This window comes from Pyrenophora tritici-repentis, chromosome 5 (genome assembly GCF_003171515.1).
Source record: "Pyrenophora tritici-repentis strain M4 chromosome 5, whole genome shotgun sequence".
Classification (NCBI taxonomy): domain Eukaryota; kingdom Fungi; phylum Ascomycota; class Dothideomycetes; order Pleosporales; family Pleosporaceae; genus Pyrenophora; species Pyrenophora tritici-repentis.
The window spans coordinates 1,426,858-1,442,259 of NC_089394.1; the positions used below are offsets into that span (position 1 = coordinate 1,426,858).

General features: G+C 47.8%; 6 protein-coding genes across 6 annotated transcripts; 1 reads left to right on the forward strand and 5 right to left on the reverse strand.

Moving 5' to 3' along the window:
• Positions 1-1,254: 1,254 nt before the first annotated feature.
• Positions 1,255-2,388, reverse strand: PtrM4_105160 (uncharacterized protein; the record flags this gene model as incomplete). Its single annotated transcript, XM_066107619.1, has 3 exons — positions 1,255-1,514; positions 1,568-2,169; positions 2,222-2,388. 3 exons carry the CDS (start codon positions 2,386-2,388, stop codon positions 1,255-1,257), a joined length of 1,029 nt encoding a protein of 342 aa, XP_065962068.1.
• A 3,327-nt stretch (positions 2,389-5,715) lies between these two features.
• Positions 5,716-6,071, forward strand: PtrM4_105170 (uncharacterized protein; the record flags this gene model as incomplete). The annotated part of the gene is made up of 2 exons (XM_066107620.1): positions 5,716-5,958; positions 6,015-6,071. 2 exons carry the CDS (start codon positions 5,716-5,718, stop codon positions 6,069-6,071), a joined length of 300 nt encoding a protein of 99 aa, XP_065962069.1.
• Positions 6,072-6,193: 122 nt separating this feature from the next.
• On the reverse strand, positions 6,194-8,848 carry PtrM4_105180 (Cwf-Cwc-15 multi-domain protein; the record flags this gene model as incomplete). Its single annotated transcript, XM_001942347.2, has 1 exon — positions 6,194-8,848. One exon carries the CDS (start codon positions 8,846-8,848, stop codon positions 6,194-6,196), a length of 2,655 nt encoding a protein of 884 aa, XP_001942382.2.
• Positions 8,849-9,937: 1,089 nt separating this feature from the next.
• Positions 9,938-11,066, reverse strand: PtrM4_105190 (uncharacterized protein; the record flags this gene model as incomplete). Its single annotated transcript, XM_066107621.1, has 3 exons — positions 9,938-10,554; positions 10,602-10,751; positions 10,862-11,066. 3 exons carry the CDS (start codon positions 11,064-11,066, stop codon positions 9,938-9,940), a joined length of 972 nt encoding a protein of 323 aa, XP_065962070.1.
• Positions 11,067-12,119: 1,053 nt separating this feature from the next.
• PtrM4_105200 (uncharacterized protein) lies at positions 12,120-12,952 on the reverse strand (the record flags this gene model as incomplete). The annotated part of the gene is made up of 3 exons (XM_066107622.1): positions 12,120-12,428; positions 12,480-12,641; positions 12,797-12,952. The coding sequence occupies 3 exons, from the start codon at positions 12,950-12,952 to the stop codon at positions 12,120-12,122; spliced, it is 627 nt and encodes a 208-aa protein (XP_065962071.1).
• A 1,416-nt stretch (positions 12,953-14,368) lies between these two features.
• PtrM4_105210 (uncharacterized protein) lies at positions 14,369-14,744 on the reverse strand (the record flags this gene model as incomplete). The annotated part of the gene is made up of 3 exons (XM_066107623.1): positions 14,369-14,419; positions 14,477-14,668; positions 14,715-14,744. 3 exons carry the CDS (start codon positions 14,742-14,744, stop codon positions 14,369-14,371), a joined length of 273 nt encoding a protein of 90 aa, XP_065962072.1.
• Between the last annotated feature and the right edge of the window lie 658 nt (positions 14,745-15,402).

Below are 15,402 nucleotides of genomic sequence, written 5' to 3' on the forward strand. Positions count from 1 at the left end.
TGATATGATACAAAAGCTAGGATTATGTAGGACATTCGATCTCGTAGACGATCCTCATTTTCCCTTGCGCTTGTAATTGCTGGATGAAGCCGATAAGATGATACACGCGCAAGTGAGTAGCGCTGGATATAACGAGATGTATCGTTCATGACAATAGAAAAGCCGCTACTTCTACTTCTGAGGGAAGTCGCAATCCAATTGAGATACGACAAGATATCGTCTTTAGCTTTTCCTCCGGCGCAAGCGAACGCCAATATTCGGCGCATTCCCTGTGAACCATCATAAGAGCGTCTGCCGTTGAAACCTATGAGCCTTTCTATGCGGATAATTCTTCTAATATAACCGCAGAACGCCTTTTTCAACGGAAGGCCCTGCAATGCTAATAATGTAGTGACGTATATGGCAGACTTACATATACGTCTTGCGAAGAAATCCCAGCTGTAGACCGATGCTGCATGCTGAGAGCCATCTGCCAAGGAGCTATTTGGTACGGTAGGTTACAGCGCCTACATCCACAATGTGAGCGATGCGTGCATGATAAGAGAAGGCTGCAAATTCACTTGCCTATTCACCGCGGTAATCCTTTTGCGACGATAATAGCGGTGAAATACACGATCCTTTGTACACACACCGTTCACCGGTCTGTTGGAGGACCTCACTAACCCCTGCTCTACATGCACGTACCACACAAGAACGGACGTTCCCTAAGGTAACGCAGTTTCAAAAAGGAGGCTCTAATCAGCCAATCACCATCATGCCAAGCTACGTCACACGCGCTCCTCCGATCCGCACAGCTAACCTTGCCACGTCATTCTCGACATGCTATAATACCACCAACTTCAACACCCCATCGCATCCTGTCTGCAAGATGAAATCAAGTACTCGAATAGAATATTCCGATGAATTAGAGGCCCTAATTTCAAAATTGAGACAAGATGCGCCGCAGCAATCCTTCGGCAGTGTCGACATTCCTTCCGGCCGATCTCATGTAACCTTCAATATCCAGCAACACACGGACATTATAAATTTCATGAAGGAAACCCAAACAAAGGTAAATTCTACATAGCATATTATAATACAAAGCTTACGATGTTTGAAGTCGTACTCTCACGCCTTCGGCGCCGTCTTCGGTCCGGGTGCTACCATCCTCAGTGGTCCATTCTCCTACGCCATCGTCATCCTCGAATCAAGCGACGACCTTGAGTGCACAATTGGCGGCAAGGCTCCGGCTCGATGCAATCTGATACATGGCTATCAGGGTTGTCTTACAATCCAGGTCGAAGTAGGGCAACTTATAGGAATGGTGTTCGCCTGGAAAGCATCGAGTGAACCGTAGTCATACTGGTGTGGAACGTCTGTAATTATATCCGTCTGCCAAGTCGGGTTGATCATTCCGTTGCTCGATTCGCCGGTGATGTTGAGGGATGTATCGCATTGTAGGCTAGGGTTATACATGGATGTTTCGACGGACGTGTAAAAGGACTCAGGCGTTGATCGTGCTTTTTTCGATGTAGCTAACCAACGTGAGTTTCTCTTATACATTGGCGCGCATTTGTTTTGTACGTACGGCAGCTGTCATTACCGAGCTCCTCTAAACCTCGTTTCTTTGGGGACTTTTCCAAAGAAAGACGAGCCAAGCGGGGATCTTTGCGCAGATATCGGTCTATCGTCGCTCTGATCTTAGCGCCAGTGCCACGACCTTCGGAGCACTTGCTGTATAACACTGTGAAACGCTCAATGCTCATTGGCTCTATGCCGACATAGGACAACAGGAACAGAAAGTCCAGCTGATCTGTAGGCAAACTCAAAATGTCGAATGAAGTCGCTACGTGTTGCAATGCGCTTCTTGACTTCCTTGGAATCCGAACCTTTGTGGAGTCATTAGATCCCTCACGAGCTTGGAATGCCAACTCCCAGGTCACCAGCGTCCTTCGCACTGTCATCCAGACAGTGTAAGGCTGTATCTTATCGTATTGTATTGCGGTTGCATCTTTGACTCGTATCACTTCTTCCTCTGATTGGCGTGTAGCGACCACTAAGTCAACTTTTCTTTCCAGGGCGGAGCAATAATCGGCGGGGATATCGGTTGCAGCAAGCACAATTTGGATGGCCAAGGAGAGTATCGTCTCGTTACTCTTGGACAGGTCGAACGCCATCTCTGCTAGGGTACTGGGAAGCCACGTTAGCGGGAAGAATGAGTGAACACTGAGCTCGAATGTACCGGGCAGCGCAGTCGGGAGTTGGGATGCTGGTTGTAGTGAAGATGGCAGGAGTGTTGTGTGTATTCCAGAGGTAACAGACAGGTACAGCGCATCCCCAGGTATAGTGAACAGGAAGTGGAACTGTGCCGAACAGACTGTGTGAGAGATGTGCAAGTGTGGGCAACATGGTGCCTGACACATGGTTAGGGTGTGGCAGACAGTATGTCCCCACTCAGTGGGCTCAAGGCGAAAGCCAAGTTTTGATTCGCAGCATGATAGCAGCTAAGCCTAGTACGTTTGCGGGCTCATGCCTGTCGTCGCACCCCCTTGTGTAGGTGTTGTACTGCTATTCCTGGTCTATGCCAGACAAGTATCAAAGCGCTTCGTGTTGGGAGGCAGACACTCTGCGAAAGGTGAGCCATAGGGCAGCCACAAGCAACTCTGCGGCGACCTTCCACACACAGACACGTAAAGAAGACGGTCCCAACCCTATGCGAAGCTAGTTAAACCCGGAGGTTCGCCTGTGCCGCCTCAATGCAACACACTATGAATAGGCATATCTCAGACACTCTAATCAATAAAGTTGCGTGTCTCCCTCTTCGATGAGTGTCTAGTACATCATTCAATATGAATTTTGCTGCCGCTATTATTGTTTGCTCTACCATTGTTGGTGTTGTTCGAATTCCTCAAGCAACACAGCTAGCTTTCAAAATTTCTCAGCTAGCCTTTCTGCCTCCATCCCTGCCAATCTGCCTCGTATTAGTGGCGTACCTCCTGCCACTCATACCCTGTACACTCTCAGTCATACTGGCCGCGCGTGGTTTCACTGGATACGCGCTACAAGTGCATATATCCACTTTTGGCAGCCTTGTGTACCTCGACTGGGTAAGACTCCCTAGAAAGGCTGCGATTGCGATTGACTAACATAATTAGATGTTCATGCATGAATGGTTCACTCTTCAGAGCGGCAGTCATCGTGTTTCAGCTCAACGGTGGCTTTGCCGCGCTGTTATTGCTGTCATATGCACATGCAGTAGTTGTGTGGGGATAGCTATGCAAAGGTGCAGCAATCAATGAGGCTCAGCTGGGTGATGTCTATGAGCTAACCCTATCGCAGTCCCTACACCAACCCCGTATTTCTGCTCTTCTTTTCAGGAGTCTACATATACTTTTGTCTAGGATCTAGCATTCGGCCTGACGTATCACGCGTCAGGTCAGACCTCTCACGACGAGCGTACCTATATTACGTCGCTTTCACTGCACTACTTATCGCATCTCTTATCTTTGATGTCGTTGAAGCGGTTCTCAATGAATCCGAATTCTCACAGTATCTTTTACTTGTAAGTAATTTATCCTCTACCATTACATTATTGACGAATTTAAGATACTCTCTCTGCTACATCCACGTACCAAACAAAGCATCAGATGTATATACAATTTGCTTGATACACTTTTTGTGCACATCATTCGCACATGTCAGCGTAATTTTTTTCGCAGGTTTAGTTTTGGAGATAGGTGCTTCCGCAACCAGTACGGAGTCGAAGAGATAAAAGTGACGGTATGATGTGGACGGACCTTCTCAAGGCAGGGGGGTTCATAGATATCAAGCGAGATAACATGGTTAATTGGCTGAGGCTGTCAAGGGCTTCCGGTGTCAATATTTCGCTAAGGAGCTATGAGATCCTGGGACATGATCAGTGTTGGGAACAAGTACACCAGGCGGAAATGTAACATGTATCGCCGATCATTACGGTCTCTCATGCCGCTCATATCGGTGTGGCGCTAACTGCGTCCCCGAGACGAAGGTGGGCAGCCGGAAGGTGTGAATGAGTGACAATGGGAATGCTTGTTGCATTAGTTACGGGTAACTACAACAAGACCCGATTGGTTCCTAACTTCCTTCCTTCCGCCATATAGGGCTTTCAGTATGCTTCCTTTCTCTACAATGCACAATCGGCTTGCTCTGAGGTCCTTCTTACGTGTAACGGTTTAGGCCCTGCCAAAACCTATTCTGGTACAAGTTGGGTACTGCTCTCGCTACCACACTTGATCATCCCACATTCATATATATAGCTGCCCTCCTTCATAGTTATCCAGAAAATGCAGTTCCTCTTCTCCTCAAATACCGTTACAACATGCAAGCACCTTCTCCGGCACGTCCGATGGCTCTTGCGGTCCGCTAAGTGGGGGCGGTTTCCGCAATTCTACAATAGCTTTTCTTCTCCCCATCCTACTAGTTGCGGTGATGCTAGTAGGTACTTTCGATAGAGCGGAATTACAGGAAAGACATCATCAAGAAAAGTAGGAAGTGATCCGATAATTAGGTACGTGACGTTTGAACACGCGTAATACTTCCTGTGCATAAAACCGAGGCCACCTAAACGGAGGCCCACGATCTAACTAGGGGCTAGCGATGTTAGCCAAGACCACTACGAGGCGCTCAGGATATATTAAGAAGCCTTTTCTCCTCTGTCTTCTAAGTTACTTTTACTTGTCAGCCTCCTCCATTGTCATGATGAGCGCTTCCAACACTGTCTCTATATTAGGCCTCTCGCTTGTACTCTTTTTTCGACTCGTCAATCTAATAATTTACTTTTATCTCCGAGCAAGAGATCTATGCGAGCCTTTAGATCGAGCTGTTGTGACGCTGCAAGCCGTTGTGCCCGCTCTATGTGGAGTGGGTATACTCGAATGCTTGCTTCAGTCTACACTCAATTACACACTCGCTACGTTGCTCTTAGTACTATATCTCCTGGCATATATGGACTGGGTAAGTGGCCACGATTATTCCAGATGACATATGTTAATGAAAACAGATCGGGGTCTTTGACTGGCCAGCCCGCCGGTGGCAGAAGATTCTCCATATACTCACATATGGTATAGCTGTTTTTCTTGTGGTCGTAACTATCTGGAATACCAAGTATATATCTGCAATCCGTTATATGGACCTAGGACTGATGGCTATCCAGCTTGTTGCTTTCCCGATACCTTCAGATCGTCTCGATAACTATTATTTTTCTCGTCTATATATGTATAGCCATTGTCCGTGGTATCTGGAGCTATTGGGCTACAAGTTTTGGTTACTTCTTGGCTGTTTTAGCGATTTGCATTTACTTCTCGAAAGAGACAACCCCTTATCAGCTTCTTCTTGCGGTATGTATAACTGGACTACATAGATGTAAGCACTGCTAACTTTTACAAGGTATTATGCATCGTACACTCCCTCATCTCGTTAGAAGGGCTTCATCTGGCGTATGTATGGGCGCGAAGGACAGATGATAGCCCACGCGCTAGCCTACATGCTGGAACTCATATCGATCCGGTGCCCCGAGATATTGAGCATGGGACGACAACAAATGGTACAGAAAGCCCCATGCCCCTGGAAGGGCTTCGGACGGATAATAGCCCGCGCGCTAGCCTACATGCTGGAACTCATATCGATCTGGCGCCCCAAAATATTGAGCGTGGGACGACAACAAACGATACGGAAAGTGGATACAAAGCACTGTACACGATGTTTGTGTACAAAGATCACATACCTGATGCAATTAGTATGCAAAAGCTCGTTGAGGTCTTTTCCCGCAATGTCGATGAGTGGCAGGCTCTTTGCATACTGCAAGCTGTTACAACAGACAACGAACTCGTCAAGTTCATATTCGAAAACAATGCGCTAGAGATATCGAGGAGAGAAGCCATTACGGCGGAAATTGCTAGGCGAGGTGTCATATGGAATGCTGAGTTGCGATTCTCTCTTACGGTAAGTTTGACAATATCACAAAACTGTCGGCTTTTGCTAATCTTACTTAATTTTAGTTAAATTTCAACTGGGCTCTATATAGAAATGAAAGTCACTTCCTCGCAGTCAACTAAGAGGTAGCTTAGCCTTAACTAAGTACTTTAGATATTTGATTGTCCTACGAAATATATACTACCAATGTCACCTATAACTAACTCTTCTTGTCACTTTAAGGCCCTATACTTTCCGCCCATGACTACAACTCTTCATCAGTTTCCTTGTCCAAGTCATTTTTATGTGTATTATAACCGGGTAAGGGCTTTCTAGCCTTGCTAAATGCTTCAGAGATTGAAGCATTTCCAAAATTCGTAGCGAGAGGGCTGCTTACTGTTTCCTCTTCTTCGTCGACTTCTTCGTCGACTTCCCCGTAACTGTACGAAAGTCTGTCTTCTTCTGGGAATAGCCATGGAGAATTCTCCAGATCCTCGGCTGTCAGAGGCATCTTCGTCTTGGGATGCCGCTTCTGAGCTTTGCAGGCTGCAAAGTATTTCTCCCTTTGGTAGTAAGCTGGAACTAAACTGGCTAGCTTCCGCTCCGCATATCTTTTCCCAGCAAGCTGGATAAATTCAGTCTTGCTCAACCAATCTGCAGTATCAAGCCCCGTATAGGTCACTCTGATGTATGTGTCCGGTTGGTGTGGCTTGGTACGAGCACGGCAGACATATCCCTCCGCACGGGACATAACTACACAAGGGCCGACCTCACATAGAGGGTGAGCTTTGAGGTTTTTCTTCCTGTCTCTCAAATCAAACTTCATCTCTTTGTCTTCGGGCATGCTTTCAGCGCCTCCTGGGCCCAAATCGCTTCCCCTAATAACCTGGAAGAATTCCCATTTCTCTTCTCCTACGCCAGCGTTGACAATGAACCGATGGAAGCGTGGATTTTCTGATAGAGAAGCGCGAGTTGCTACCAGCGTACCAAACTCAGTCTCTCCATTATCGTAAGTAAAGGATTTAATACGGTCGTTATCTAGCGACATTGAATCGATATCCATATCAAGTAGGTCTTTCTCCATTAAATTCCTGCTAGGGGTAGGTGGTGTTGATACTGAGCGCGTAGAGTTACCCGATCCGACCATATCTGGTATTTTAGGAACACCAGAAGCGGTGGGAGTTTTAGGTAAAATAGCTTCAAGGCCCTTAGGATTGGCAGGAGCTTCAAGGCCCTTAGGATTGGCAGGAGCTTCAAGGCCCTTAGGATTGGCGGGAGCTTCGAGACGCGCAGAATTGGTGGGAGCGATACGAGTTTCTAAAGACTTCAAAACATCCTTAGCAGGCTCTTCAGTACGGAGTTGGTCCAGTAGCTTTTCCAGGTTGGCATCCACGGTATCCGAATTACCAGCTTGCCACTGATCCATCATGTCATTCAGTATGGAAACAGGCACCGAGTTCATGTCCGCATGGAATCCGCTCGCCTCGTTCATAAGCCGCAACTTATAATTGTGTGTCTTGACCAACCTCATCTGACCCTTCGCAGTCTTTATCTGCTCGTCCGTAATCATGCCATCCCGATTGCGCATTGTCTCCACGAGTTTGTATATTGGGTTAGCTACTAGTTCCCATGACTCCACTTGCTCAAGAGTCGGCTTTTCAAGCTCTTGAGATAGCTTCTGATAAAGCTCCTGATGTTGGTCTGAGGACTGAAGGAAGAGGTTGAATTCCCTCGTTGCTGTGCTCGATATAACTGATGTTGGGGTAATGCCTAGATCAGACAAGCTCTCCATGAACAACAGTACCCCGCGGAGGAATGCAGTGGTCTTCTTGTCGTTCTCTTCCCTTAATTTTCTCGTAGTCGCTAACTTCTTTTCGAGTCTCTGCACTTGCTTCGTAGAAGACGTGTTTCGTAACGCTTCCTCGAGGTCCTCTATCTTAGTCTTCAAGAATTTGTCCTTTGTGAGTTCTTTAACAGTTGTGAGTTCTTTACCCATAGCATGAATCTGACCATGGAGTAGTTCATATGGAAACCCGTATTTACGTTGAAGATCGGCCAAAGTGTCCTCGCCATCCTTGCTATAGTCCTTCATGCCGATTGTTCGCCGAAAATTCCTTTCTGCTTCCGTCAAGATAGGCTCAAGCTGCTCATCTGAAACTCCAACATTGGCAGACCGAATCTTCTTTGATTCAAGCGGCCACTCGCGGTGGTAACGGTGGGTAGCCTCAACTTGCTCAGGGGTATTGATCAGCGTTTCGCAGTACTTCTTAATCTTGGACTGCGCGGCGACGATGGAACGTATATGCGATTCGGGTATTTCCTTCCCGCCCTCCTTCCACCAAGTCTTCAATATCGGATACAGGCTGCGCCATATCTTTTCGACTTCTTGTGGACGTTCAGATGGTGGCTTTCTCTCCTTACGTGCTTCCATGTAGCCAACTATTCCTGCATTGGCGGTCTCCGCAACTTGGCGCTCATCCTGTAATTCCCGGCGTGCCTTGGTCGCCTGTCTTCGCGCATTTCGTTGTTCATCCGTCTCAGTCTTCTTCCGATCACGCTTTGCCTGTTTGCGAGCTGCAACAATTGCTTCATCTTCATCGGGAGGAGCTTCGGAATCAGAAGATCCAGAGGAAGCGAAGGGATCATCATCTTCTTCTTCCGTCTCTGTATCAAGTTCCTCGTCACTGCGCTGCACTTCCTCAATCTCGCCACCGCCGTCTTCTCCATTGGCGATGAGTTCCTTTTTGTTGCTACTGCTGCTCAATCCAGGGCCATTCTGCCCGTCGGAATCGTCTTCTGCTGTTGCATGTAGCTGTTTAGCCTTAGCCTTTTCTTTTCCTTTCCAAGCTGGCTGAGTGTTTTTCTGGAACCCAGCGTCTTGGCCGATAGGGAGAGAGGGTTGGGCAATTTGGGCGGCCATGATGGTGGTTATAGAATGGTGGTGTCTAAGTTTGTATGAGTGTAATGTACTGAGTTTAAAGATATTAAGTCCTGCTTAATTGTGTGGATGGATGATGCTTCTGCGAAAAAGATGACTGACAAGTAGATGCCTTTATAGAGCGCTACCAGAGTCTGTATCCCGTACCCAGTGGTACAACTATCGTTGTCTGAAATACGGCAGACCAGAACCCGGATTAGGCGCCTTGGCAATGCCATTACAGGAGCAGGAAACCGAATATCGTGTTCAAGTCCTAAGTGACCTACAGTATTCCGACATCTGCAGAGCTAATGCACTACTTAACAGTAAACCTAGACTGTGATTGCTGGGTGTAGAGACAATGGCTACCTTTCAACTCATTTGGTGGTACTGTGTCAGCACCGTTGTGCTGGCTTCTACTCCAGCATACCAAAGACCACAGATTTACCAAAGACCCCACAAGATATCCATGCGGGCATGGAGCAACAGTTCATCTTTGCATACATCCTTCAGCGCTTCGTTAACACACGCATCGCATACAACTGCCGAGATCGCCAATCCTACATCACATCTGCTATGGAATTCAACCTCACTATGGGGTTGGAATACCACACATACCTTACAGCCTACAGGAACCACAGCCATGTCTTATCCTACAGGAACCGCATCGGTGTCCTATCCTACGACCACTGTCACTGTTGGCGAAGCAGGAAAGCTTGTCTTTTCACCATCGTCCCTGAATGCTACCATTGGCTCTGTCATTGCTTTCAACTTCCTTGGGCTTAACCATACCTTAACCCAGAGTTCACTCTGGGATCCATGCCGAAGTAACCAATTATTTGACTCTGGGTTTCACCAGTTTAATCCAACAAACACGAGCGGGAAGTTTGTGGTGGAGTTCAAGGTTGTCGATCAAGATCCTAAGTGGTTCTTCTGCGCTCAGACGGTCAAGCGGTCTCATTGTCAAGCGGGCATGGTCTTTAGTCTGAACCCCCATGGATCGCATGCTCAATTTCTTCACAATGCTTTGGCAGGTATTGAAGCCCAGCCATCTAACGCATGCGAACTACCGAGTGTAGACCTCACCCCCAGTCACACAATTACACATGTCGCTACTGGTACGTTGTCCGCAAATTCCAGTACCAGTTCCGTAGCAGTCTCCCCGCCAATAGTCAATTCAGCGAGTGTAAAGGCAATGTGGCAGGTAGGATACTTGATAGCCCTTGCCCTTCTGTAGATAGCCATATAGTAGTCAAATAGCCAATGATATACCCTGCCAACACGTTTCACTGTGTCCATTTGTATAGCCTCTTGTAACGAGAATATCAAGGATAGTAGGGCATAGTGCACAAATATCGTGTTAATAATGTACGGGTGCGTCACATCGTAGTCGTTGGGGAAGGTGTGCTTGCGATGGACGAGCGTAGTCAGGAGGACATGCGCACTTACGGAAGACCGGCGCTGTAAACCGTTGTAGGTAGAGTCAGTGTGCTTGCTACAAGCGGGCGAATCTGCGGTAGACGGGCACTGTAAACGGTAGACAGGTACTGTAAACGGTAGACGGGCACTGTAAACGGTAGACGGGCACTGTAAACGGTAGACGGGCACTGTAAACGGTAGACGGGCACTGTAAACGGTAGACGGGCACTGTAAACGGTAGCAGAGGGCAGATGTGTGCGCGCGCACTTGAGGAGGACCGGCGTTGTAAACTGTCGTGAATGGTAAGTTAGCAGAGGGTGGAAGTGCACTCGCGCACTTGCGGTAGATAGGCGCCGTGGCAACCAGGGTGGGTGCGCGTGTGAGGCACAGACACAGATGTCAATGAGCAAGCTGAGCGAGCTCAGCCAATTGGCTTGCTCAGCCAATTGAGCGGAGGCCAGCAGCTCGCTCGGCTCGCTCGGATTGGCTGAAACAGGGCTGTCAGCTCGCTCGGCTTGATGGGCTCAGTCCCAATTAGGAAAGTTATATAGAAACCTTGGTGTTGAGTTTCTCAGCTAATATCCCACTTATGTACACCGTATTTCGCGTCCATCTCCTCATCGCTGATAGCCTCCTTTACAGGCACCTCACCAGTGCCAAATCCAGCTCTTATCCATCGTCGATCGCACTGTATTGCTGCTAGAAGTTGCGGAGAAATGCTGTGCCGACGGGGCTCGAGGAGGTCACCCAGCTCGCTGAATAAGCGCTCACACTCACAGCTTGAGCCTGGGATTGATAGCATGTCGATAGCAAATTTGCTAAGGCTGGGGTAGCGATCGCGGAGTCCTACCTAGTATTTTATAGGGTCAACGCCCTCGCTAGCGATCGGTTCGCTGCGTTTCCAAGCCTTATATTTATCCTCCTCGTTCTCCGTAAGCCCTACCAGCTTAATAAAGCTGTTAATAGCGTCGTCTATATTATTGTGCCGAACTTTAGGGCGTAAGCGCGGCTTCGGTAAGCTTTTGTACTCCGCCCACAAATGTTGAAACTTGCGGTTGCTGCTCTCTAGCTAATTAGGCTTATCCGCCCACGCTGCGTTAAGGTAGCTTTTGTAGCGAGGATAAAGGATTGTAGCAGCATAGTAAGCTAGCGAGAGGTCGAGCTTATTGTAGTACTCGCGGGCTTTAACTAGGGCAGCGCGAAGGTTGATAGCAAGGTGGTCTTTAGGTGACTCTGTATGCTCATTATGAATGACGTCTTTATAGCTTTACAAGCGGTCCTTATAGGCTCTAAGTAAGTATTTAAATACTAGAATAACCTCAGCGATTGCTCTAAAAGCACCGCTTTTGCCGCGGCCTTTAAGCCGTTTTGTAGCTTGTTTCAGTGGCCTAAGCACATCAATATACTCAGCAATCACCTACCAGTTATGGGCATTGATCCTATCAGACCTCATCCAATCCGGCGCTGCAGGTAGCTTGTTGTTACGACTTCGGGCGTACGCGTCTTCAGTTTCAATCTTCTAAATATAGTAGTTGGCGTACCTATTAACCGCTAATTGCAACTTAACAGCGCGCTTAAAACACGAAACGTAAGAGTTCTAGCGAGTAACAACTAGCTTAACAGGCTCCTTGATTTTGTGCTGTTCTGTTGGCGCGTTAACAGGCTAGTCCCTAATAGCGAGCTTCTAATACTTCTTAAAAAGAGCGTACTGTTGTGGTGTTTTAATGTAGTTAATAACCGCGAGAAGCACTCCTAATGGTCCATCGCCTCGCCAAGTAGCTATGTTCTCAGCTTCGTTCACGCGCTTAGTCTCCTCATTATCGTAGGACTCTTTCTCCTCACCCCAGAGTAGCATCTAGCTAATAAGATTAAGCGTATAAGGACCGCAGCGAAGGCGACGCTTAGTAGCGCTAAAGCCTATCTGCAAGGCGAGAGTGTTAATCGTAGTGTTGTTGTTATGTGCGTTATTGAGGACGAAGTAACCGAGCTTGCCCACAGTAATTTCGAACTGCTTAAATATTGCTATTACGACCTTAGCCATAGCCTCGCTAGTGTGGGCACCTGTTAGTTGTAGGAGCGCAATAGGCAAGTCCCTGAGCTCGCCAGAGCTATCAACGTAGTAGGCGACGATACCTAAGTAACCACGCTTGCCACCTTTTGTCGTCTATCCGTCAAAGCTTATATAGACTTTGCTCATTAATTCTAAAAGGCTTACGATAACCTTTGGTAACAGGTAGTTGTACAAGCGTATAACGTATCGTAAGACGCTGTTATAAGATGCCCACAAGGCTCGTTCTGCCTCTACGCTAGCTAATTGTATTATATTGCGAAAAGACGATAATTCGAATTGTGAGAGTGGGAGGTTATTTTCGACGAGCTAGGTGACGGCCGCAAGCCTAAACTCTTGTATATTAAAGTTAGTAAGCTCGTTGGTAACAGCCTAAGAGCAGCCCTTCTAAAGGGCGCGTTCGAGGAGAGTTTCTTTCTAAGGAGCGACGGTAGTGCGCTTACTTAGAGGCTTCAAGCTATAACCTTTCTTGTCTTCTCCGAGATAACGTGCTGGCGCTGATAGAGACTGCGAGACGTCATGTATGCCACGGCCAACAGTAGTGAACTTGTGCTTATAGCAATAGTGGCAGATCCACGTAACTTTTGCGACGTTGCTGCGCAAGGCGATGCGATAGCCATGGCTGTATACCTAGCTTGCTCGGTTCGAAAGTAATGTAGGCGGCTTGCAGTGCTTTAGGTAGCGACTCCAATTAAAGCCGTCGTATTTGTCCTCTACCTATACGAAACCCTCGTCGACAGCCTCGCTAGCTGCTCCTAAAGCTGCAACAGTGGCATGCTCGCTGCCCTTAGGTGGTGGGATAATCGTCTCTTCGGCGCGCGACTCTCGGAGGGTCGCTTCAAAATTTGGTGCTTGTGGCGCGGCGACGAGAGCTTGACGCGGCGACAGCGGTGGAGGAGGTGGAGATAGTGAGAATGGCTAAGTATCGACTAGCACAGGTTAGCTGGCAGTCCCGCGATAACGCGCTGCGACTCTAGGGCGCTTCGAAGTTGTCGCGATTTCTAGAGCATTAACGCGTGTTCTTTTTGCTAGCATTATAGCAACGGCGAGGTAGATAATAGCTGCAAATAGAGACGCGTTGGTGGAGTATAGGTGAGTGTGGTGGGTGATAAGTAGTAAGTGAAGTGTCGCAGAAGGAGAATATTGTTGCTAGGCCGTTAGCCGGAAATTTAGTAGCTTATTTGCTAGAAATATAGCAAAAAAGAGTGTATTTTAGGTTATAACTAGGTTTCGAACTTACGCACTACACCTAAAAATCATCGTGAGATTGCCTCTCCACCAAGTCCTTCAGCCCCAAGTTTCTAACCGCTCCATCCAACCAAGCTAAGCAAGCTGACTGAGCGAGCGCCTATCCCTAAGCTCGCTCGGCTTGCAAGCGCGCACTGCGCGCTCAGCTCATTCGGCTTGGTCAAAACGTCCAAGCCGAGCGAGCTGAGCGAGCCGGCTCGCTCGTTGACAAGTATGGGCACAGAGGCTGTAATTAAGCGCAGTAATTTAGCAGTGCGAGTGCGTGCTCGCCAGTAGAAATCAGCTTTCTGTCACGATCGATAGTGATAGTGTTCATGAAGATTATCATAGCTACAGTAGAGGCCTTACGGCGTTCGGCTATATGAAGGCTTGGCAAGATGGTTAAGCCCGCTGGAACTTTTTTTCGCGGTGATCTGGGGTATGTGTGCTCCATTTCCATCCCTGCCCTAACCACCAAACTTCGGAACGTTTGCTAGTATTGTAAGCAGTTGGGAGCAGGAGACAAAGTGTGATGTAATGTGTATTGTGAAGTGTTGTGTCCCGATGACCAAGGGGTCTGTGACGTAGGTTTATATACATGAAGTGGTGGGCTGATTGGCTAGTGGATAGTCCACGTGACCATGCAAGGTGCCCTAGGCTTACAAGTATCTATACACGGAGGGCAGCTAAAGATCACGGAGACCAGCAAGCAATCCAGATAAATGGAAAAGAGATCAAAATCAACAATGGCAGTTCAAGCTAGGTGCAGCAGCGAATACATGAAGGAACCTAGCAAGTCTTTGTCACCCTTAACTGCTGGCCGTGGTTTGATCCTCCTCTTGGTCTCTACCGTATCCACTCTATTATCATCGTTAGCAGATACAACCCAGAGTGCATGCGGATGAGATCTAGCTGACTTCATTATGGCTTGTACGAGTACGGCGGTTTAGGAGTGTCTCCATACGCCAATGGATGACCCCGTTTGGGACCTTAGGAATCTTCTCATACGCCAATGCCGCGTTCACACGTTCAATAATCTCACTCTGTATATTGTCTGGGGCTTGCATCCATTGCTGCGATACATGTACCGTTTGTTGTCGGGTGAACAGCTTCGATCGTTAAGTTAGTCTATGCCTTAAGAGCGATGAAACCTACGAACCAGAAATCGCTGCCATTGCCAACCATAATAGCGAGATGCTGTTTGAGCCTCAATCTCAGTTTTCATTCTCGCAGAGTAAGATAATGGATTGAATTTAATAACTATCTCAAGAAGAGCGCATGTACCTACTTATCTAGATGATGGAATTAATGTGGAACTTAGCCCTAGGACATGCGGTACGCGTGTGCTGCGCTTCCAGGCTCCAATTAAAGATTTGCCCTGCGCTAAATTGAGTACCAGGATGCTACGGGCAGCTGTCCCGCACCAATGTGTGAGACGCGCTTATTCGCAGGCGCTGGGGTTTTTACGCGATTGGTTGTTAGTGTGCGTCACATTGGCCCGACACTGCATTGCTACGCGCACAGCCTCGCTCTCCTCCACAAACCGGTCCCAGTCACTCGAACCCCCCGAAATAACTATGATGTCCGCTGCTATACCGTTTACCCCAGAACATTCCCTACGCGCATTAGTGGATATTCATCTAGTAACTTTACTCTACATACCACCCAAGCGCAGCTGGGCCATTCGGCACACTTGCGGGTATCCGGAGTACCGCCACCTGGTCGCCAGCACAGTTCTTCGGAATCGCGAATACAGATAACGGTAGGAAGGTGTCATTTTGGAAGCTCAATGTTGCCTGACAAGTTGAATTGCGAAAGTTGCTTAACCTTACATTTTGATAAG